The 24,658-nt window shown below is 41.8% G+C and overlaps 1 protein-coding gene and 1 long non-coding RNA gene across 3 annotated transcripts in view; one reads left to right on the top strand and one right to left on the bottom strand.

The window, feature by feature from the left end:
* CCDC141 (coiled-coil domain containing 141) overlaps positions 1–24,658 on the top strand; it is a 198,540-nt gene that overhangs the window by 27,636 nt on the left and 146,246 nt on the right. Inside the window, exons 3-4 of the mRNA XM_073577467.1 lie at positions 9,048–9,239; positions 13,073–13,175. Coding sequence (XP_073433568.1) covers positions 9,048–9,239; positions 13,073–13,175 — 295 coding nt within the window. The remainder of the gene's footprint in view (positions 1–9,047; positions 9,240–13,072; positions 13,176–24,658) is intronic.
* LOC141091765 (uncharacterized) overlaps positions 1–24,658 on the bottom strand; it is a 77,256-nt gene that overhangs the window by 12,271 nt on the left and 40,327 nt on the right. The window contains exons 3-4 of one of the 2 annotated variants that reach the window (XR_012232569.1): positions 8,083–8,174; positions 5,732–6,014 (exon numbers count right to left, since the gene is read on the bottom strand). This is a non-coding gene — a long non-coding RNA (uncharacterized lncRNA). Of the gene's footprint in view, positions 1–5,731; positions 6,015–8,082; positions 8,175–24,658 lie in introns of those variants that run through there. The other variant, XR_012232568.1, reaches the window with a different exon arrangement.

Below are 24,658 nucleotides of genomic sequence, written 5' to 3'. Positions count from 1 at the left end.
AGCAGAGAAATATATGGCTGTTGGGAGCTGCCCCATAGAGAATAATTGATCCATGTTTAGTGCAATGTTTTTACGCCTCTCACTCGGCCGTATTTCTCTCTAGTGTGACGCCGGCCAAATTTGTACGCTGCTTGTTTTATTTTTCACTTAGCCATTCTATTTTGAGCCATGAGAGGAAAAATCATAATTTCAAGGTATTTTTTTATGTCGTTATTCTTCCACGCTCAGTGTGAAGTGTCAGATGTGATGAAAGAACTACAAATAATTTCATAATCATTTTATCATTATACTTTCATGTAGATCTCAAAATGGATAAGACTTCAAGCTGTTTCTTTCAAGTTTTAAGATGCTGAAATCTACTTTGAAATACCCAGTTATCTGCTTTTTGGAGGGAATGTTAAGTATCTTGCAGATAGTCTAGTAATGATTTGTGATTTGCATAGGTTGTAATACAATCGTAGCAAATAAAATCTGCCTCATTTCCTATGATATGTGGCTGTATGATATAAATGTAAGTATAGGCAGGGCTGGGATAAGGGGTAGGCTGGGTAAGTACCTCCTGCCTACTAGGGGAAGCACACTTTAAGAAAAAATTTGCTGAAAGCCTGCGGCCACCTGACACCTTGCAGCGATCACAGACATTCAACACAGTGACAGCCTGGGCGCAGGCATGAAGGTGAGCAATAAAGGTAATCAATCTCCTGCTTCGCCGGGATCTCCAGCAAGATGCAGGCCACTTCCGGCCTATGCCTTGTTGGAGATGGTGCACACAGGGGACATTGGATGGTGCGATGGAGTGACGTCAACACTCCATCCAGGGTCCACTGCTGCACTTCACAGTAAGGCCCCCCAAGGTAGACGCGACTAGCGAAACGCGCGTCAGGGTTTTCCCTCCTTATTAACCCTTCTACACAGATCGCAGTGTAAGAATATGAGGCAAGACGGAATCAGCAGTGTGTGGTGCCCTTTAAGGCTGGAACTATCGGGGCTGTCACCACTGCTAGCGGGTGAGATTTACCCCGGGAGGGAGAAACCATCTGGTCAGACAGCAGGCAGCGCGGGGTACTTAAGGGGGCCTGAGCGCAGGAACAGGGCAGACTTGGCGGGAAGGTGACAGGAGACGGTTGACTCCCTCTCCGCAGCTCCTACTGACGACTCCCCTGCTTCCAGACCTCCGTGTACTGACATAGAGATTACCCCTGATGCTATTGAGTTACCGTCTGTGAGAAAACCATTGGATACTGTTATTTCACCTGGGATACTGTTAGCCCAGCCTAGAGACTACTCTGAGAGACTGCGAACAGTTGTGGATAGTGCACGTGCTCGCGACCCGTGCACGGCGCCATTCCTGGGACATTCATCCAGAGGATTGTTTCCACGTCACAGGGCATTACAGACAAAGAAGACTAAATCCTTCGGCACTGTTGGACGACAGTGCTATTCCTTCCTGCGGAACAGAGCCAAAGACTTTGTGTGCCATTTGCAACGTCGTTGGGAGATATTCCAGCCTTCCCCCTGCCAGAATTTCAACCGATAAGTGGATTGTTTATTTTGCTTGTTCCTGTTTCTTTTTTTATTGCCTCCCTGTTAGGAGTATTGCTGTGAACTACTGCTTAGTAAAAACTGTTAACCCTTCTCTGTCTCCAGTTACTCACTGCATCAGACGAACCGCTTCCTCCTCTTACACCAGCAACACTTTCCATGTATACCTTTTTCATTAATGGCTTTGGATCCCATTGTTACTATAGTCATTATGTACTGGGATGTCCCCACTTTTTATGCACCTGCACTTTAGCACTTTGCACTTTTATTTTATGAGGACTATTCCCTTCTTACCCCTTATATGCAACACTGTATTTAGATCGTTTGACAGACACATCTGTCGTCTTAGTGCTTTGCTTGTGTACCACCATATTTACCATTTTATTGCCACTACCGTTTTACAATCATCTATCCACTTGGCCTACACTGCTAATATGTTTATTGTATGTAGCTATTATTACTCCCTTTTTTGTAATATGTACTTACCTGTTCCACTTGGTCATGTATGATCTTGTTTGTTTGGAGGTCACTCTGCCTTGTTCTATGCCCTATTTTTAAGCATTTATTTGTATTATTTCTGTTTTTTACTTAATTTACGAATAAAATATTTCTATTTTACTCTTGGTTATGCACTTCCCTTCTTTAGGGTACATGATGATAATTTTGGCTTTGTATTCATGTACTGATGATGGTTCAGGTGATAAATACATCACGAGAATCATGATCACTACATGAATACAGCACCAGAACAACCATCACTACATGAATGTCACCAGAACCAGAATAAATCACCAGAACCGCCATCAGTTTTTTGCAAGCTGTATTTGTTGCATGATGGATGCAAAAAACATTAGACATATCCCTTTATTTATAATGGGAGTTGGTTTATTTTTCATTAGGGTATCTGCCACCTTAAGTGAAACCCTTTGCTAGGTGGAGAGAATGGGGCATCAGACTGCGCTGCAAAGGATCATCACATCGGGGCTTGCAGCAGCCACCAATGCTAAGTACAGTGGTTGTGTCTCACACAACCATAATAGGTGAGTGAATTTGATTATCCCTCACGAATATTCCTTTTATCTCGGATAAGACCCTATGTGCGCTCTATATTCCTTCTAGGTATACCTTAAGTGAAACCAAACAGTTGAGATTATAGTTACTCTTTATTAGTTTCCATTACTATCCTTGGGTTCTATATTTAAAATATAGGGTGTCAGGGACAAATTTCACTATTTTTCCCCTATTTTGTGAAAATGGCCCTCAAAATACAATTGATTCTGTATCTAACTTTGAAATTGCACTCCCTGTAAAGACACAACCCTAAAGTACACCACTTTTTTTTCTACTTTTGATGACTTGTTTTGTGAAAAAAAAACAATTGTAGTGGAAGTGGTCAGAGTTCGCTACTTAACCCATCAGAGTGGAAGGAGGTAGGTGCATTAGGGGTCCAGTTACCTTAGTCTCTGAGCCATTCCTTTGCTTTGGGGTGGGCAGCCCCACATAGAAGCGCAGATCTGGATATGCATATATTGGCCTTGCAGTTGGAGAACTAAATTATGTATATGCTAAACTAGATATAGGGTGTTATTGCCAGATAGAGAGTGTGCTTGAAGCTGGATGCGATAGCCTGGTGGAAGTGCATGATGCAAGAATACCGAATGAGGGCAAAATGAGAACCCCTGGAAAGAATTATACTGCCTTGGTGTGATTTCTGTGGAAATGATTTGTGTGTCATTTTACCAATAATGGGGTCTCTTGGTGTCACTACTTTAGGTGAAGGCAGGGGCTAAATTTCACTACTCGGTGGTGGAGAATGCTGATCCTGGATTTGGATCGCCACCATCTGTCAGAACTTAATGTGGTCGTCAAGGTAAGAAAGGTTGGGGATCACTAGCCTAGAGGATACATTACTGAGTCCAAGGATAAGACCTCCTAAAAGACAGAGTAACATCTTGTGTAGAAGCTACAGTATGGGAAGGAATATCCACCGCACTCTCAAATGATGGGGTAAAGAAAGGCAAGTCTTTCCACACCTTATAGTGGTTTTATAACTTGCTATGCAGTCTCTTTATGTTGGGTGGTCTCCCCAACATATAATAGACTGCACAGGCACTTCAACTTTACCTGTACTAGAGCTAGTGAACTTCTACTTGGTATATATTCAGTGACAGAAGCATAATGATAAAATACCCTATTTATGCAAGGTATATATTTTACCTGGCGTAATTTTATTTTTAATGTTTTTTACCTATATACACACAAATGTAGATTTGGGCTTAATATATTGTCGCAGCTTGTCCTTTGCCCCTTCCCCCTTCTTTTTTGCTTTATGTTATATCATTATATACATTAATCTGTTACATTGTACTTTATAGATTGCTTAGGTGATCATGTCTTATCATTCCATTGGTCCTTATATTAACAATCACTTATATTTAACCATAGAGGTCTCAATTACTTTCTCAATGTGCCCTGGTCCTGGACTATTGAATATAGTGGTGATGTCAGGTGAACAATGCACATCACTACTCTAGCCAGTCACTAAACTCATTGCTTGAGCCCTGAGGCTGAGAGCACACGAAGCTGAAAACAGTGACAAGTGTTGTTGACATGATATAACCACTGTAATCAAAACACTGGAACTGCAAAAGTGGTTGGTGCTGATACTGGACCGATGTGGGTGAATATATGATGAGTTTGCTATTTTATGTATTGTAAGCAATTTGGGGCTCACTTTCCTGAAAGTGGACAGCTCTGTGAAGAGTATGGGGATGTTACTGGCAGCTTACAATAATCCTTCAGCCTGTGTAGCTGCAGCAGGACATCTGGCTCGGTAGGTAGTCCAGCCACACCAGTTAGTATCTAAGGCATATAAGATGACCTCCTGCAGAGCCCACGCTGTAAAACTGCTTTGTTCAGTCAGAGGATAATTTCATAAGGAGATTGTGAAGTTATCGTACATCCTAGCCACACACCGGTTACTTTTTCGATATCTCTGCAAGGGGCATCTCGATCCATTCTAGCACCCCAAGGTGCGGAGATATGTGGAACAGCTAGTAGAAGCTAGTTATTGAAGCCGTATTTTGTCTCCAAGTGTAACGGGGGCCCGGCTGGATTCGGTGGTGTCAGAACCACTGCCCTATGACCTGCCGTTGGCATTTTCCTTCATAGGTTTTGGGAGTTTTAGATTCAAACACCCAGGGCAGGGGGATAAGGCCCCTCCCGGGGGCAGAAAGGGAATAACCAGCCAAGGGGATGAATGCCTGTGCAAGGCCATGTGCTCCCTCTGTCTTTGTCACGCTTAAAGTTCACTTCTAAGGGGGGGCCACGTTGTATAATGTGCTGGAAGGAAGTGAATCAGCTGGCAGTCCATGCCCCCATGTGGCCCAGCATCCAACGGCCAAATATCAAGCCGGTAATTCAAATTATTCATCTGCTTATAACTTTTGTACTATCACCTGTATTTGCATATCTGACCAGTATATGTATAACCATTATGAATATAGTGTATTGTCTAAAAGTTCCCTGAAGATAATTAAATATATAAATTTAACCTTGGGCTGATCTTTTATATACAAATCCATATGTCTATGTTATTGGCTTTAAATTTCCATGTTACCGGGGTTGGTTTCTGGCCCGATATAAACCCATTAACAGACTAGGCTTATATCTATCGAGGAGCTGGTGGCAGTCCTACTAGGCTGATAAGGTTCTGTTTCATTAGCGTTAGTGAAAGGGGTCTCTCAGCCTGTCAGGCTTGTGAGCGAGTGTGGTACCACATCAGTGACTGTGTGGGCCACATCTTCTCACTCCCCCATGCTTCCCTGGGTCCATGTGGATAGGGGGTGTCTGTATAAAGCTGTGTCAAGCTAACCTTACGTGTCCCCAGGGGGTGCAGAACATCACATTGGTTCAAGGGAGGAGACCGTACCATGTGATTCCTCTGACATAATGATAACATCTGGCGAGGTGGCGAGTTGCGGGTTCGCCACGAGCCCAAAATTAAAAAGATGCAAAATAAGATAAAAAATAAAGAGCATTTTATATTTTGATTCATTAACCACTTGCACCATTTCAAAGAATTTGTAGCAAAAAAACATTAAGTGGTTCAATAATTTTGCGCACAATCAAAAATGCTCTTTTTTTTGTGTTTTTTCCTTTTTTTGCAGAGGTTGCCCACTTTGAGGAAAGGGGGTATAAAACTTTCACATAAAGCAGAATTAAAAGAAGAAAAAGGCTATAATGAAAAGTGTGAAAAAATAAAAAAATATACAAACAAAAGTACAATTGTAATAATAATGCCTTTAGTGCTTAGCGGTGTCCCTGAACAATCATTTCAGGAATATAGTAAAAAGGTATTGTATGCAAATGGAAGCAGTTTGGATAAAAAAAAGAAAAATTATCAGCAGAGGAATCACATTCTGCCTTTTTCATCTTCTTTTTTGCTTATTCTCCCGGGTTGGCAACTTAATCTGTCCACAAAGATAAAAAGTTATCAAAAAAAAAAAATCACAGCCAAATATTTTTTATGGACACATTGGAAAACCATAATACATCATTCTGATTATCAGTGAAACATGTCTAAAGCCCATAATTCTGATATGAAGACATCAGCTACATTCACTGTAAACTGTAAAATGATGATAATTACAGTCAAAATAATCTGAACACATTTTTTCAGTTAAAAAAAAAAAAATCAAGAAATTCTTTACTTTTTGCCCTGTCCATACATTTTTATGGACTATTCAGGAATTTCTGGACAGTCAAATGTGAGCAGGAGCTTTATTTCTGCTCACATTTATGTTATAGTGTCCACATTTGTTAGAACAAAAATGTTATGCATACAACAGTATTTTCCCCTTACAACTTGTACATGCAGTAGGGTGTACAAAGATATTTGAAGACATTGTCGCAATTTCCACCAAATCTATTAAAAATGTTGATGTAGAGTTGAGCGACTTTAGTCGGATCGGGTTTCATGAAACAAAATTTGTTTCAGATGAAACTGGTCCGACTAGGGCATAAAAAGTCGGAGTTTAGTCCGAAACCCGAACCCAATGCAAGTCAATGGGGAATAAAAGTCGGCATTGAGCGGATGACATTCATCCACTCAATGGCGACTTTTATTCCCCATTGACTTGCATTGGGGTCGGGTTTCGGACGAAACTCCGACTTTTTTTGCCCTAGTCGGACCAGTTTCATCTGAAACAAATTTTGTTTCCTGAAACCCGATCCGACCAAAGTCACTATTAGCAGATTTCTTGAGAAAGCGGCCTGAGACGCCGCGAAACGCGCGTTGGGGGTGCTACAGCCCGGTTCCCCTTCTCCTCCTTGCCCCGGTAAGTGCCTCTGAGGTCTCCTTTCCCCCTTTTTTTGCTGCTCATTGTGGCAGCTCCTTTCACTACACTGACGCCCTTTACTTTTGCTAATTTCATGATGTCCATATCCAGGTCACTGTGCTTGGGCATTTTTCTTATTCTATATTGGGGTCTTATGATTCCTTCGGGGACATGGTCTGGGGCTGTGCTTTCCATCTGCATGGAGGTTTAGGGCACTTTGGGTGGATATTGTCTGTTTTTGTCCTCATCAGCACACTGTTATAGATGTCTATTGTAGTACTTTACTCTAATAAAATTTGATAATCTTTTTACTGCATGCTCTGAGTTTTCTCCTGTTTTTCAATTTATTAGCAGGCGTAGTTTTTGTTTAGTAAATCTGAGACATAGCGTTTTTCCTTTTTCTTAGTGCGAAAAATGTGCCTCCACCCCTAATGATGCCTGTGACAACTACAACCTTTATCTATACCTCATCAAAGTGATATATAAATATGACAGGCGATCCTTTTATATTATATTTTTGGTAACATAAATGTGACAAATCTCAATTACTGAAAAAGATAAATACAGTATTGTTTTCTTTAAATCAAAATCCAACATCATTCATGATCTGTAGACATCCTGCAGTCGTCTACGAGCTGCTGAAGAGTCTACCTTATTTTTAACTTGATCAGAGTGTTATTGCAGCCCGTATGTTATCTGTGGTCATGACATTCTTCATATATCTTCAGCGGGCTCTGCTTCTTGTCATAGTAAAGGCCATGATGATTACATTAGTGCAATGTAGTGTCTGAAATGTAGCTATGTGGAATATTGATGGGTTGGCACAACAAGCTATTACTGGCTGTGAAAATCAAACACTTGTGCTTATCCTGCTGATAAATAATGATACCATGTGGTTAGTCCCTTGATAAAGGAAAAACTGCACTTAGAAAACAAATAAAGCATATTTTCACCTTAGTTGTTACTTAAAGGGAATGTGTTATCGTAAAAAAAACTATTGTTTAGAACCAGTCTTTTGTTAAGTGTACATTTTAAAACTTTGTGGCCATTTTTTATTCTATATCTAAATCTTTACTAGAAATAAAAATTAAAAGTCACAATCACACGTACATTAGCCACATTGAGCTGACTCTTTGTATTGAGGCATCTAATGAGCGTGTGCAAGGGTTTTGCAAAGGGAGAGGGTCAGCTGTGGTATTACCTGTTGTGATTGATAGATCCTGTGCTGTCTGCTGTGCTGTAGAGGTGTTACTTGTCATTGTAATCCTGTTTTTACCTTGTTGAAATCTCTTTCTGAAAAGAACAGGAAATAAGACTCTATATTAGCCCCAGTGACCAGAGTGAAAATTGCTAAATGTTGTATTTTAATAAAAATCGAGATATGAAGAACACAACATTGTCAAAAATGCTTAGAAATACAAGTAAAAGAGCGCAGACATATATTTTTTGTTTCCAGATATGTATGCCAGATAGCTGACATACATGATACATACATATAATTTTGTCTTCAAATGACTGCCTTTTACCCATTACATCATTACATGTTTAAAGGGATGGTTCATCTTTGGGGACTTTTTTGTTTTTTAATTAATTGCTTGTAATTGGGGCCAAAAACACTTTTGCGATTGGGTTTTAATAAAGATTTAGCAGTTTGCCTGCAATAACCTTTGTGTTGCAGAGGCTATTGCTGAATGAATTAACTGAGAATCTCATGGTTTGATGCGGAGTTTGTAACTCTTTTATCTGTGTTTTTCTGAGCTCCTCTCAGTTGATATATTTAGCACAAAACATATCAAAGTAAACGTAAAATGGTTCAAAATAATTAATGAAACCCAACAGCAAAATTGATTACTAGCCCCAAATACATACATTTAAGTAAAAGTCCCCAAAAAGTAAGCAACCCCATTAAACTTGACTTCATTTGAAAGTACAGTTACCGATGGGTGACAGGGAGGCTGTGGGACAATAACTGCAGTGAGATGGCAAGGTGGGCATTACTAGCTTATTTTTAGTTTTAACTAATTGTGTTGTTCTTTTTTTCTGCCTAGTATCAATTTTTGAATCAGGTAAAATATACATTTTTAACTAGAATTCCTCTTTATATTATTTCCAACTCTAAAAATATGTATTATATATTTTTTTTATAATTTCCCTTTCTCTTTTTAGTCTTTGGAAGACCAAGTATGGGATTTGTTATGTGAAGCAGACAAGACGGCAGAAGAAAACAAAGACCAAAGCCAAGTATATGACGCTATGGCATTGACCCTAAAGGAAGCATGGGACGCCCTCATCCTGGTGCTGGAGAAAAGGACGAATTTATTGCAGATGACTGCCGAGTTCTTTGATTTTGCACTACAGGTTGGTGGTCGACACCAATGTGATAAAATTATTTATCGTATACCCAAAACAAAATGCAATTACATTGCTATTTTTACTGAAGCAAAAGAACTTTTTATGAATCAGAACATTGGACCAACTGGTACTAAAATGTATTAATGTTCCTTTAGTCTGTATTAAGAGTATGAAAAATGATTTATTCTCTTGTGTCTACTGTCTGCAAGGACAGGGGCGGACATACTAATAGTGCAACCTGTGCACCCACACAAGGGCCCAGGTGATATAGGGGCTTCTTCCACCTCCGAAGCAGATTTAATTGTGGATTATGATGAGCTATTGGACTGCTAAGGGCCCATAAATTGTTCTTGCACAGGGACCTTTTCCATCTGTGTTCACCAGAGTCTGATATCAAATGAAGTTAAAGGCTCAGAACCAGTCTGCCCTACTGAAAGAGTCACATAACATGTCCCTTCACATTTCAATGAGATATAGCATTGCCATATAGACCTACTGTCGGAATTTGTACATACATACTGAATATATTTATTATGTTCTTAATTTCAGAGTGCTGTACATGTGAAAACAGGATTTACAGTATATAACAATCATTACCATAGCAACGTATGTGACAACAGGGTCCTATAAGAGTGAGGCCCATGCCAAAGAGGGCTTATATTTTCTACGCCCAGGTGGCGAGTATTTTTATTACTACATTTTTGTCTCTCTCCCCTCACCCTCTCTCTTTCTTTCCTCACCTTCTCTCTCCTCACCCTCTCTCTCTCCTTACCCTATCTCTGCTGTAGGGTCGGTGGGCCGGGCTGGGGGGTGGTCCCTCTGGATACCGCGCAGTAACGTACAGACACAAGCTGGAGGCAAGTTTCGGGTGCAACAGGTCCAAGTTTATTCTTTCTCTCGCCGTCCGCCAGACGGCCTCACAGCACACTGCACTTTCCTTCACAGTTCTCCGGTTACAGAACACAGGGTGACACACTTTTTCCAGGGACGTATATTTACATACCGTCCCCTTTACACTCAGTGACGCTCTGACAGCTCCGTCACTGTGGCTGCCTTAGGCCTATACACCAACAGTAATGTTACTGGTCAAGCGTAATTCCAATACGGTGTCCCACACCCGGAGCCTCGTCTATACTGTGGTACTTCGTGTCAGGACCACCCCCCTGACTTCCTTTCTCCTCAGTCCCCCTGGTTGGGTTTTCCTCACAGTGCAGCAAATGTCAGTCTCCTTGTCACTTGAGCTCCCCCTGGGGACTGAAATCTTCTGGAACCCTCCTGTCAAATTTATAGCTTTCCTGGTTCCCTGTAACTCCGCCCCCCATGACCAACAGTTTCTTAGCCCTAAGCTGATGTCAAGTCCTATGCTCACACTCCTCCCTGCCCTCTAATATCAATTCCAGGTACTGCACGTCACCTACACTTTCCTAGCTGTTTTCCTTTCTGTCATAACTGACATCCTGCCTGACAAGTGCAAACCCCTTTGAAACCTGACCAGTCAGTCCGTCCGTCAGGTCACCTTCCCTACACTGCTCTCACTCTCTCTCTCCTCACCCTCACCCCCTCTCTCTCCTTAACCTCTCTCTGCTCTCACCCTCTCTCTCCTCACCCTCTCTCTCTCCTCACCCTCTCTCTGCTCTCACCCTCTCTCTCCTCACCCTCATACTCTCTCTCTCTTCATCCTCTCTCTCTCTGGTAGGCATTTGGTCTTCTGCCTTAGGTAGCATTCACACAAGCAATGCAATTTTGTTCCAAACACGTCCAGTGTTTATTGCTTTACATAGCACCAAATCAAACTCAAACCTAAATCCCTAGCCTTGTCCAGGCGCTAACTAATCAGAACAGACCCTGGTTACTTATTCAAGGCTGAGCTAGCCCCAGCTCGGTCAAACAAAACAGCTGAACCTACTGTAACTGCTGCGGAACCTGCTGTAACTGTTGCTGATGCTGCTGCTGAAACTGCTGCTGTAGAAGCTGCTGTTTTAGCTTCTGCTGCTGTAGAAGCTGCTGCTTTAGCTCCTTGCTGCTGTTGTGCATACTGCTGGATCAGGAGTTCTGTTGGTTTCTTGTTGGGTGCTGCTGTTGCCGATGCTGCATCTTCTGGTGCTGGTCCTGCACATTTAGTAATTGCTTAACAAGCTCCTCCATGCTTTCACACTGTATACAAAATGCTGTAGCTGTCTTTACCCAAGTCATTCAATTTTTACACTGCAATCACCTGTGCTCTCTGGGACTTCACACCCACATTTCATCCTCCAATTGTAGGGATTCTGGCCTGTCTCTCTCTTTAGCTCCAAGACACATCCAGTCTGGTCAGCTTCCCTGAGCTTACTGACTAAGGCTGGTTTCACACTTGCGTTTTTTTGCTCTGTTTTTTAGCGCAAAAAAAGCATGCGTTTTTTTCCCTATACTTTAACATGGGTGCTCATAGGTGCGCATACACATGCGTTTGTACGTGTTTGTATGCGCATGTGTTTTTTGTAGTGTGCGCTTGGGCGCACAAAATGCATCCTGTTGCATTTTTTGTGCGCCCGACTTGCCCCCAAAAAATACATGCGCACGCAATGCGTTTTTTTTTACAGCAAAACACCCATTATAGTCTATGGGTGCGCATACGTGCGCATTGTAATGCGCAAAAAACCGCATGCTTTTTTAAAAAAATGCACCAAAGCCCGCAAAAAAAAGTACACAAACGCATGATGCATTTTTTCATGCGTTTGTGTGCGCAAAAAAATGCTCAGCAAAAAAACGCAAGTGTGAAAGTAGCCTAAGAACAGCTAGCCTAGTTATACATAAGGCTAGCCAGGTGATCTAGTCACCACACAAAAAAGCTAATAAATAACATTTACCTCATGTCTCCCTTATATCAACACCATTTTTCATAGATCCTTTTATTTTGTTTGCTTGTACTTTATATTTAAAAACGTAGCAACAATTTTTCATTTTAATCAAGGAAATTTACAAAACTTAATTTTTTTTAGGGAATTATTCTGTTTTGAAGTGACTGAGGGACCTGTAAATTGGAAAACCATACAATGAGATACCATTTTAAAAACAAAACTGTTCGAAACTGCTGTTGGGTAGTTTGTTAACCCTTCAGGGGCTTTTCAGGAAGTAATGCAGAGTGGCATGTCAGGAACGAAAACTTTAATGACCTTACAAACTTTCTGATAAGAAATTCCAAAAAACGTATCCAGCTCACAAGACATAAAAAACTCCATGTTCCAAACGGGAGGATATATGAAAAAATAAAGCAATACACACATAATGGGCTATTTTTTTTTTTTTACTTATGGCTTACAAACTTTCAACAGCATATGCAATCCATCATTTAACTTCTTTCTTTGCTAGATTAGTGGATTAAAAAAAAAGACTGTTTGCCTCATAATACTTTCAGATTTATGTATTAGTAGATTTACGAAGATTTCAGCTATAGATGGAACATTATAACAGTAGTTTGAATCAGCGTGCGATAATACTTGTAATTCACTGAATAAATATAACATGTACTGTCAGCTTGAAATTTACTTAAGATTACAATTTTCAGTGGATTTATTCCTACGGTGAAAAACTGAATTTTCCCTCAATAAGATGGTTACAGGCAATGTTATTTTGCCCCTTATTTTGCTCACTGACATTAGCTTTGTGCTGGTTATGTTGCCCTGGTAATAAATTACATTTATTATGTAGGAGTGAACATATCTACATGCGTACTGTGTCATATTCAGTGGAGAAAACTTGGGGAGTTTTCTGATCACAGAGAACTATTTTGCAATGGTTCTTGTACAGTTTTGAATGATTTTTTTCACTCTTCCATTTATGCTGCTTTCTTTTGCCTTTAGTTTTCGGATGCCATTGATTATGCAGAGTCTCTTCTTCAGAACATACCTGATACCGATGATTCCAATACCAAAAATCTTATACAGCTTCAGCAGTATACAAAGAGTAAGTAGTGTTTATTATTAGAGATGATCCACTAAAATGCTTGGGTGCTCGTTACTCGAATCAAGCAATTCATAATGCTAGATTGCTTGTTTCGCGTAACGAGCATAATGGAAGTCAATGGGAGTCCCATTGAGTGTAGCATTTTTCCGGCAAACCCTACCAGAAGGTCTGGGGGTAGAAAGTCAATGACATGGATGGAAACGCCGCTGAAATAGAATAGAAACAGCATGGGGAAGACCCTTGGATGCACCTCTGACTCCCAGGTCATTGCTGGGAACAATGTTGTCAGAGCATTACGCCACTTTTATGGACTGACATTAAAACATACAAAATCAAAGATAAAATGTATTTTACAGGAAAAAAGGTTAAGAAACTTTCTTTCCTGTATAATGACTTGCATATCAGTAAAAAAAAAAAAAGAAAAAAAAAAACACTCCCTCTCCCACCGTATTTCCCCGTCATTTTTAGCAATAAATAAATAATTTAAAAAATTATGTGGGATCCCCCCCCTATTATTACTAACCAGCTAAGGCAAAGCAGAAAGCTTTGGGCTGATATTATTAGACTGGTAAAGCCCATGGTTATCGGCCCATTCCCAGCCTAAAAATACCAGCCTGCAGCCGCCACCGAACTGGCACATCACATTAGATGTGCCAATCCTGGCGCCTTGTCTCAGCTCTTCCTGACTACCCTGGTATGGTGAAAATCAAAGTAATGGGATTTGGGGTTGAAGACAGCTGTGATTTGTCAAAAATCACAGCTGGCATCAACCCCTGGAGTTAGTAAGGGGGAGGTATCTGTTAGACACCCACATTACTAACCTACTAAGAAAATGGAAAAGAAAACAGACAAATCTTTTATTCACAAACACTCCCAACAAAAGCCCTCATTCTCCCATTTATTAAAAAAAACTCATGCAGTTCTGAACTAGTCGATCAATCCTGTGATGTCCCACATCATCTGAAACATATGGAGTACAGTAATGACGCTCCATAGGCTTTTGCAGCCGCCACTGTCAGGCATGAGGCTTCAGAAGTGCAGCCAGCTATTAACTGATGTTACTTTAGTGATGTCAGTGAGATTACATCACTTCTCAATCGCCTGGGTCTGATGGAGCACCGGGACCGGTAGTCCAGCAATCAGTGTGACCTGACGAAATCACTGTAGTACGTCAGACTGCTGGACTGTGCTGCCGCTATTTCACGCAGAGCGCAGTTTGACATACTACAATGATTCCACCGTATCATGCGGACTGCCAGACTGCATGGCCTGGTAACCTTAAGGGAGTCTTTAAGGGAGCCTTTAAGGTTACTAGAGTTCCCAGCTGCTGGTACACCTGGAAGATGTGAACACTTGTAACTGTAGTTCACAGCCTACAGGTGTCCCAACAGCTGGGAACTCCAGCAACCTTAAAATCTCCCTTAAGAGGCTTTCTTAAAGTTTCTAGTCCTCACAGCTGCCGCTAGACCACGTGACCATGAACTGTAGTAACTAGTGATGGGCGACTAGCATCATTGCTCGGGTCTACCCAAGCATGCTCGGGTGATCTCCGAGCATTTTGGCGTGCTCGGAGATTTAGTTTTCCTCGTCATCAGCTTTGATTTGCGACTTGTAGACAGGCTGAATACATGTGGGAATTCCCTAACTAACAGGCATTCCACACATGTATTCAAGCTGTCTAGCAGTCGCAAACACGCAGCTGAGACGACAAAAACTAAATCTCCGAGCACGCCAAAATACTCGGAGGACACCCGAGCATGCTCGGGAAAACCTGAGCAACGAGTATACTCGCTCATCACTACTAGTGGTAACTAGTGATGAGCGAGTATACTCATTGCTCGTGTCTCCCCGAGCATGCTCAGGTGGTCTCCGAGTATTTTGGCGTGCTTGGAGATTTAGTTTTCGTCGCCTCAGCTGTATGATTTGCGGCTGCTAGACAGCTTGAATACATGTGTGGAATGCCTGTTTGTTAGGGAATTGCCACATGTATTCAGCCTGTCTACAAGTTGCAAATCATGCAGCTGAGACAACGAAAACTAAATCTCTGAGCACGCCAAAATATTCGGAGCTCACCCGAGCAACGATGCTACTTGCCCATCACTAGTGATAACTAGTGATGAGCGACTATATGTTTTTCCGAGCATGCTTCGAGTATTTTGGAGTGCTTGCAGATTTAGTTTCTGTCGACGCAGCTACATGATTTGCGGCTGCTGGACTGGCTGAATACATGTGAGGAATGCCTGTTTGTTAGGGAAACTCCACATGTATTCAGGCTGGCCAGCAGCCGCAAATCATGCAGCTGAGGTGAGGAAAACTAAATCTTTGAACACGCCAAAATACTCGGAGGACACGCGAGCATGCTTGCGAAAACCCGAGCAACGAGTATACTCGCTCATCACTAGTGATAACCTTAAGGTCACACCATCACACACTGCTGAATCTCGCAGCACTCTGTGATAGCTGTTAGTGACTGTGGCCTTCAGTGATGTCAGTAAGGCTACTGCCAGTCACAAGACACGGTTTTCCCAAGCTTCCACGCAGCATCTTTGACTGGCGGTAATCCTCCTGACGTCACCGCTGCCAGCTCTCGTGCTACTCTCAGCGTTAGAACCAGCAGCAGCTGCTACACCATGTCAAGCTTCATTCTGTGAACCAGACTTCATATGCTGCGGACGTCGGATCAATGATCGTGGTGCTGTGGACTATGTCAGACCTGTGCGGGACCTTTACTTTCTTATAAATGGATAAATAAGGAGAATTGTTGGGGAGAGTTTTTTTTTTTTTTTAAATAAGGGCCTTTTCTGTCTTTATTTGTTTCTAAATAACTCATCTGCCAGAGAAGCAGATGTAAATGCTTGAAGGAAACCTGTCACCCCCCCAGGGCGTTTTTAAGTAATAGAGCCACCTTCAGCAGCACTAGGGCTGCATTCTGTGAAGGTGGCTCTTCTGTTTCTGACCCCTAGTAACACAGAAATATTGACTTTTATAAATAGGTCCTCATACCTGTAATGCGTCCCATAGGTATGGTGTGTCCCCCTGTATCAGCCGTCTGCCAGCCATCCATCATGCCTCTGTCCTGTGTCTGGGCGCCGCCTCCTGTGTAGTATGCCTGTGCTGTGACAACTCTAGCTGCAGCTTCTCCCATCCCCCTCCTCTTTCTTTTTCCTCTCTCGGCACACAAGCAGGTCACTGGCAGGTCAGCTCATCAGACGCTGCGTGCTGCTGAGGGAGGAAAAAGAAAGAGGAGGGGGATGGGAGAAGCTGCAGCTAGAGTTGTCACAGCACAGGCATACTACACAGGAGGTGGCGCCCAGACACAGGACAGAGGCATGATGGATGGCTGGCAGACGGCTGATACAGGGGGACACACCATACCTATGGGACGCATTACAGGTATGAGGACCTATTAATAAAAGTCAATAATTCTGTGTTACTAGGGGTCATAAAAAGAAGAGCCGCCTTTACAGACTACAGCCTTAGTGCTGCTGAACGTGGCTCTTTTACCTAAAAATGCCCTGGGGGTGACAGGTTCTCTTTAATGAATATTCACTGCTTCCCCCTCTCAACTCTCAGCGCCAAGAGATAGGTGGGGGAAGCAGTGAATATTCATTTTTATTCTCTGCTTTCAGAGGTCAGTGGGCTGAGCATCAGGTCCCCGGGTCTTAGACCCAATGATGAGATGTGGCCATCCAATTACAGTAATGCCAGTAGCCAATATGGCTACTGCATTACTGTGTATGGCAGGCAATCCTCACATGTTGACTGGCTTTCTAACAGCCACGAAACATGTGTGACAGGGACTCAAGCATTGAGCTTGAGCACCCCCGATATTAAGCTAAGCAATGAGCGTGGCTGAGCACCCTAATGTTCGATTGAGTAACGAGCAGTTCCGAGCACACTCGCTCATCACTATTTATTATGGCAATGTGCTTCTAATGTTAAAGAGAATATGTCAGCAGGATTTCACAAACCAAACTATGTCTACGTGAATGTAGCTTTTTTTTACAGTCAAAGTCCATTCCTTCATTACTGAGAAATCAGTGTTTGAATTGATATGCACGTGAGGCTAAAGATCTGAAGCATCTATCACTTCAGTTCTATTTCTTACTTCCTTCTCCTTGACTGACAGCTTCTATGCTGCGTGACTTCAGGAAAAGGAGCAGTCAGTTAAACAGCAGGAGGCGGAGCTGGGCAAGTAATAGAGCTGGAGTGACAGAGGATTCAGATTTTCAGACCCATTTGCAAAACAATTCAAATGCGGATTTTTCAGTAACAGATGAACCGACTGGCATGTAAAAGGTATTGCTAGACTGTCTTTGAAAGAGCTACCCACATGTGCATATAAATAGTTTGGGGTTTTAGACTGGGCAGACAGATTTTTGCTAGCGAGAACCTGTAATTTTCCATAAATATGTAATTATTTTACCTTGTTTAAATGCTGCTGTTCTCCAGAATCTGGAGTTGTATTTCTTTGGTTTCTGCTCTTCAACATTGGTAAAATATGGCCCCTCTTCCCTTTGTGTAAAACTTGTCTTTTTAGCCAATTTTTTTGAGGTCTTTGGCTCTTCTACATGTAAGCCTTCTTGAGGACCAAGCCCAGTTGGCTAAGACAATAGATTTCTTTATGAGAAAGATAATGCTGTATCTCAGGAATGGAGAGGCACAGTATCAAAAGAAAAACAAACACCAGATCCTGGAAAATGGCCATTCCACCAGGTAAAAAAAAATGTAATTCACGGCAAGTGAAAGGTCCTACATAGTGTGTGAACAGAAACTTATAGGCCTACACTGGGCCACATGACAGCCAACTCTCCTAAAATGTTCAAGAGGCAACTGAATAAAAGGGAAACTCTTCTAAACTGTTGGAATATTTATGAACTGGATCTGAAAACTTCCATTAATTCGACAAGATTTTTTTTGTGCCATGACATCTCTGGCATGCAGGCAAGGCATGGAGAGGTATGTTCTTGAAAAGGGTTCAAAATTTCCATTGGCAAGCTCCACACACACTGCTCATCTATCCATCATTCTAAACCCTGTAAGGGGGGAAACTGGACGATCGTTATTTCCACGCCCCTAAACACCATGTTACCCCTGAGTGTACATATGTTTTGTGGGGACTGATTTTTTACCCCTTTATGGGCCACAAGTGGTATGATGGCATGGGGTTCTTATATTTATGCGACAATTCAATAGGGCCAGAGTACGTTAAAAACATTTTTACTGTCAAGCGTCAAACATAGTAATGTCTCTTTTTGAAAACATGGTAAATCTTCAACATTTCTTCTGCCTTAAGCTACAATCACACTATCAGTATTTAGTCAGTATTTTACATCAGTAATTGTAAGCCAAAACCAGAAGTGGAACAATCAGAAGAAAAGTTTAATAGAAACATGTCACCACTAGTGTTGAGCATTCCGATGCCGCAAGTATCGGGTATCGGCCGATACTTGCTGTATCGGAATTCCGATACCGACTTCCGATATTTTTTCAATATCGGAAGTCGGCATCGGAATCGGAAGTTCAAAGTTGATTGACAGCCGAAATGACGTCATCATGATGCGCGGTGTGTGCGCATCATGATGCGCCGTCATTTCGGGCCTTCCGGGGGTCTCTGCCGGCCTGCCGGGGGGCTGTGTGGACTGCCCGGGGTCTGTACCGGCCTGCCGGGGGGCTGTGCCGGCCTGCCGGTGGTCTGTGCACCCTGTGGGGGTCTGTACCGGCCTGCCGGGGGGCTGTGCCGGCCTGCCGGTGGTCTGTGCACCCTGTGGGGGTCTGTACCGGCCTGCCGGGGGGCTGTGCCGGCCTGCCGGGTGGCTGTGCTGATGTCCGGGGGTCTGTGCAAGCATCGTCCGATGGGACTATAAGTCCCATCTGGCGATGCCTGCTACCATGACAGTGATTGACACATTAGCCAATGATGGGACAGTAGTAGTCCCATCATCCGGCTAATGTGTTAAATGTTAAAAAAAAAAAAATACTACATACATACTACATACATACTACATGCATGCTACATACATACTACATGCTACATACATACTACATATATACTACATGCATGCTACATACATACTACATGCTACATACATACTACATATATACTACATGCATGCTACATACATACTACATGCTACATACATACTACATATATACTACATACATACTACATACATGCTACATACATACTACATATATACTACATACATACTACATACATGCTACATACATACTGCATGCTACATACATACTACATACATACTACATACATACTACATACATACCACATATATACTACATACATACTACATGCATGCTACATACATACCACATACATACTACATACATACTACATGCATGCTACATACATAACACATATATACTACATGCATGCTACATACATACTACATGCTACATACATACCACATACATACTACATACATACTACATACATACCACATATATACTACATACATACTACATGCATGCTACATACATAACACATATATACTACATACATGCTACATACATACTGCATGCTACATACATACTACATACATACTACATACATACTACATACATACCACATATATACTACATACATACTACATGCATGCTACATACATACCACATACATACTACATACATACTACATACATACTACATACATACTACATACATACTACATGCTACATACATACTACATATATACTACATGCATGCTACATACATACTACATGCTACATACATACTACATATATACTACATACATACTACATGCATGCTACATACATACTACATGCTACATACATACCACATACATACTACATACATACTACATGCTACATACATACTACATATATACTACATGCATGCTACATACATACTGCATGCTACATGCATGCTACATACATACTACATACATACTACATGCTACATACATACCACATATATACTACATACATACTACATACAATACATTCATACAATACATACATAGACATACAGTACATATAACATAGAGTAACATACTTACCAATACTTGTCACATTGTTCCCCGAAGCCATTGTCTTTTACGGAATAAATATTAACATAACAAACCACAAAAATACTCACCCACGATCCGAAGCAGTCCACGAGTGTGTCCCACGACGATCTTGGGTAGAGAACGGCAGCATCAGCTGATGCTGCCGTTCTCTACGGGCTGCAGGAATCCAATGACGGAAGGTAGGTATCCTTCCGCACTGTATTCCTCCGCCACTTAAAAAAAAAAAGTCCCTAGTCTCACTTTATGCCATTGCTGCGTGGGAAATTCCCACACAGCAATGGCATAAAGTGAGACTAGGGACTTTTTTTTTTTTTTAAGTGGCGGAGGAATACAGGGCGGAAGGATACCTACCTTCCTTCATTGGATTCCTGCAGCCCGTAGAGAACGGCAGCATCAGCTGATGCTGCAGTTCTCTACCCAAGATCATCGTGGGACACACTCGTGGACTGCTTCGGATCGTGGGTGAGTATTTTTGTGGTTTGTTATGTTAATATTTATTCCGCAAAAGACAATGGCTTCGGGGAACAATGTGACAAGTATTGGTAAGTATGTTACTCTATGTTATATGTACTGTATGTCTATGTATGTATTGTATGAATGTATTGTATGTAGTATGTATGTAGTATATATGTGGTATGTATGTAGCATGTAGTATGTATGTAGTATGTATGTAGCATGCATGTAGCATGCAGTATGTATGTAGCATGCATGTAGTATATATGTAGTATGTATGTGGTATGTATGTAGCATGTAGTATGTATGTAGCAAGCATGTAGTATGTATGTAGCATGCATGTAGTATGTATGTAGCATGCATGTAGTATATATGTAGTATGTATGTAGCATGTAGTATGTATGTAGCATGCATGTAGTATATATGTAGTATGTATGTAGCATGTAGTATGTATGTAGCATGCATGTAGTATGTATGTAGTATGTATGTAGTATGTATGTAGCATGTAGCATGCATGTAGTATGTATGTAGTATATATGTGGTATGTATGCAGCATGTAGTATGTATGTAGCATGCAGTATGTATGTAGCATGCATGTAGTATATATGTAGTATGTATGTAGCATATATGTAGTATGTATGTAGCATGTAGTATGTATGTAGCATGCAGTATGTATGTAGCATGCATGTAGTATATATGTAGTATGTATGTAGCATATATGTAGTATGTATGTAGCATGTAGTATATATGTAGTATGCATGTTGCATGCATGTAGTATATATGTAGTATGTATGTTGCATGTAGTATATATGTAGTATGCATGTTGCATGCATGTAGTATATATGTAGTATGTATGTTGCATGTAGTATATATGTAGTATGAATGTAGCATGTATGTAGTATGTAGTATGAATGTAGCATGTATGTAGTATGCATGTTGTATGTATGTAGCATGTATGTAGCATGTAATTTTTTTTTTTTTTTACATTCAACACATTAGCCGGATGATGGGACTACTACTGTCCCATCATTGGCTAATGTGTCAATCACTGTCATGGTAGCAGGCATCGCCCGATGGGACTTATAGTCCCATCGGACGATGCCTGCACAGACCCCCGAAGCCTGCACAGACCACCGGCAGGCCGGCACAGCCCCCCGGAGCCTGCACAGACCACCGGCAGGCCGGCACAGCCCACCGGAGCCTGCACAGACCACCGGCAGGCCGGCACAGCCCCCCGGCAGGCCGGCACAGACCACCGGAGCCTGCACAGACCCCCTGGAAGGCCGGCACAGCCCCCCGAAAGGCCCGTACAGACCCCAGAGAGGCTGTATAAGGCAAAAACAGGGTTTTTCTTATTCCGATACCGTAAGTCCCATAGACTTGAATGGGACTTCCGGTATCGGAATCGGCGATACCGATACTTTTTTTTTTAAGATCGGCCGATCCATTCCGATCCGATACTTTGAAGTATCGGACGGTATCGCTCAACTCTAGTCACCACTTCTGAATTTTTCACCCACTCCTGGATTTGTCTTACAAATATTGATGTGAAATACTAACACACACATATACTTAGATTTGAAACACGCATCACACGTCAGTTTACGTAGCGTTCATATTTGTGGGGTTGATGTCACATTTGTATTGTCAGGTGACATCAAGCCCACAGGTTAGTAATGGAGAGGCGTCTATAAGACATCTATCCATTAGTAACCCCATAGTCATATTGCACAACCCTACCCCTTCACAACCCCAGTTTGCGCTTGAAGGGATGATCCCTGAGAACCGTTGGAGACTGCCGTGCACCACCGCTGCTGGCCAGCACTTCCTGGTTCTGGTCACATGATGAGAGAACAGTATATAAGTCACCGCAGGTCCTTAAGCTGGGAAGTATGGATCCAGCAGGTCCTTAAGCTTCTCAATGGAATTGACAATGCTCATAGCTGCTCCTGCCGCAAACCCTCAGGAGGAGGGATATGCAATGATGAAGGAGAAAATGTTGTAGCGGCCTGTGGAGCGCTGAGATAAGGGATAATTATAGGGACAGCAATCTGGTTAACAAACCTTTATTAACCCTTCAATCTCCACAACACTATCTTCATCAGGTGTAACAAAGGGAATAAACAAGGAAATTACATCTTTATAGGGGACTTCCATAAGGGACTGGTTAAAGGGGGTTTTACACATAGCGATATCGCTAACAATATCGCTAAAGCATCACCGATTTGGTGACGCAGCAGCGATATTGCTAGCGATATTGCTATGTGTGATACTTACCTCCAACCGGCTTCCCCACTGTTCCTCACTGATCGCGCGAGATCGCACAGCTCCATTTCTCGTCGGGCGCTTCCTGCTGGGCTTCCTGCTAGCGGCGACGAGCGACGCGTGGACACGGACCGGAGGATGTCAGGATCACTGCGTCTGAAAGGTAAGTTACGACCACTGTATCGCTGCTGCATCGCTGTGAGATCTGCCTGTGTGGCAGCTCACTAGCGACCATTTAGCGATGCACCAGCGATCCTGACCGGGTCGTATCATGGTCGGGATCGCTAAATGTAAAGGGGCCTTAAGAGTCATGACCTCAAAACACCCTTCATATGCCAATTAACAGCAGAACAAATACAAATGTGAAATGAGATATAAAAATGATATATAAAAAATGCGAAACACCATGAAATGGAAATCTTATTTTTATAGTTATTCATTATTTTTACTGTTATTATTTTTATTTATGTGCTTTTGAATATTTAGATTTTAAAATCTACCCATGATATACTTTTTATTTATCATTTTTAACAGTGTTACTATATTGTGTTTTCCATTTTATGGTGTTTCTCATTTTTTATATATCATTTTTATATCTCATTTCACATTTGTATTTGTTTCTGTTTTTTGGATGATGAAAAACTTCTGCAAACTATGGATCAGACAGCAGATTGACTTTTTATTTCTATTTTTCTGTTCCTCTCAAAGATTAGAATAAAGAAAATAAAAACAACAGTAAGAACACAGCCTAAATAGTCAAAACTTGTATTTCCCTATTGATACTTATTAGGATTAGGTTAAAAATGGATGAATCACAGATATAAATGGCTGGCTTCCATTTTTTACAAATCCCTATAAACTTAATCTGCAAAAATGGAGGAGAATAGAACATTCTTTAAACTTACCAGAATAGACAATTGGATCTATTAAAAAAACTTAATTTCTTGCCATTAAGGCTAAGGGTACACAGCAAAAATGCGTGCAATTTTGGCAATTATTTAAAGTGCTTGTATCAACATTTTTTTACCCCATAAGACATCTTGCAGATTTGTGAGGGCCCAAGTCCTGAGACCAATCTCTCACAAACCTTCTCAGAAGAGCTCAACTCTTCCAGAGGAGCATTGCGGCTTTAAGTCTCCTCACCTCGACATGCTTAGCATGTCATTCTCCGCAAGGAGAAATGATACTTCTTGGATATCGGTCAGACGCCTCTCTCACAGCCAAACCAGATCTTCTCCCACTTTGCACTGATGAGGGGCAGTACCCCGAAACACAGTGTCTGCAAATGGAGATTCTGGCTTGGCTTTTATCCTAAGTCATGTAACTAGGCTCGTTAAAGGGTCAACATTGACTTTTAGGATTGCTACCTCCAGTAGGTGGCACTAGAGTTCTAGTCCTCTTCCTCTCTGAAGAGACAATTTGCATAATTAGCATATTTTCCAGAGGAGCATTGCGGCTTTAAGTCTCCTCACCTCGACATGCTTAGCATGTCATTCTCCGCAAGGAGAAATGATACTTCTTGGATATCGGTCAGACGCCTCTCTCACAGCCAAACCAGATCTTCTCCCACTTTGCACTGATGAGGGGCAGTACCCCGAAACACAGTGTCTGCAAATGGAGATTCTGGCTTGGCTTTTATCCTAAGTCATGTAACTAGGCTCGTTAAAGGGTCAACATTGACTTTTAGGATTGCTACCTCCAGTAGGTGGCACTAGAG

The sequence above is a fragment of the Dendrobates tinctorius genome, unplaced genomic scaffold, assembly GCF_039654945.1.
Source record: "Dendrobates tinctorius isolate UK_male_01 unplaced genomic scaffold, ASM3965494v1 ptg000056l, whole genome shotgun sequence".
Taxonomy (NCBI): Eukaryota; Metazoa; Chordata; class Amphibia; order Anura; family Dendrobatidae; genus Dendrobates; species Dendrobates tinctorius.
The sequence above is the reverse complement of the archived record's forward strand: the minus strand, read 5'-3'. Positions and strand labels throughout refer to the sequence as shown.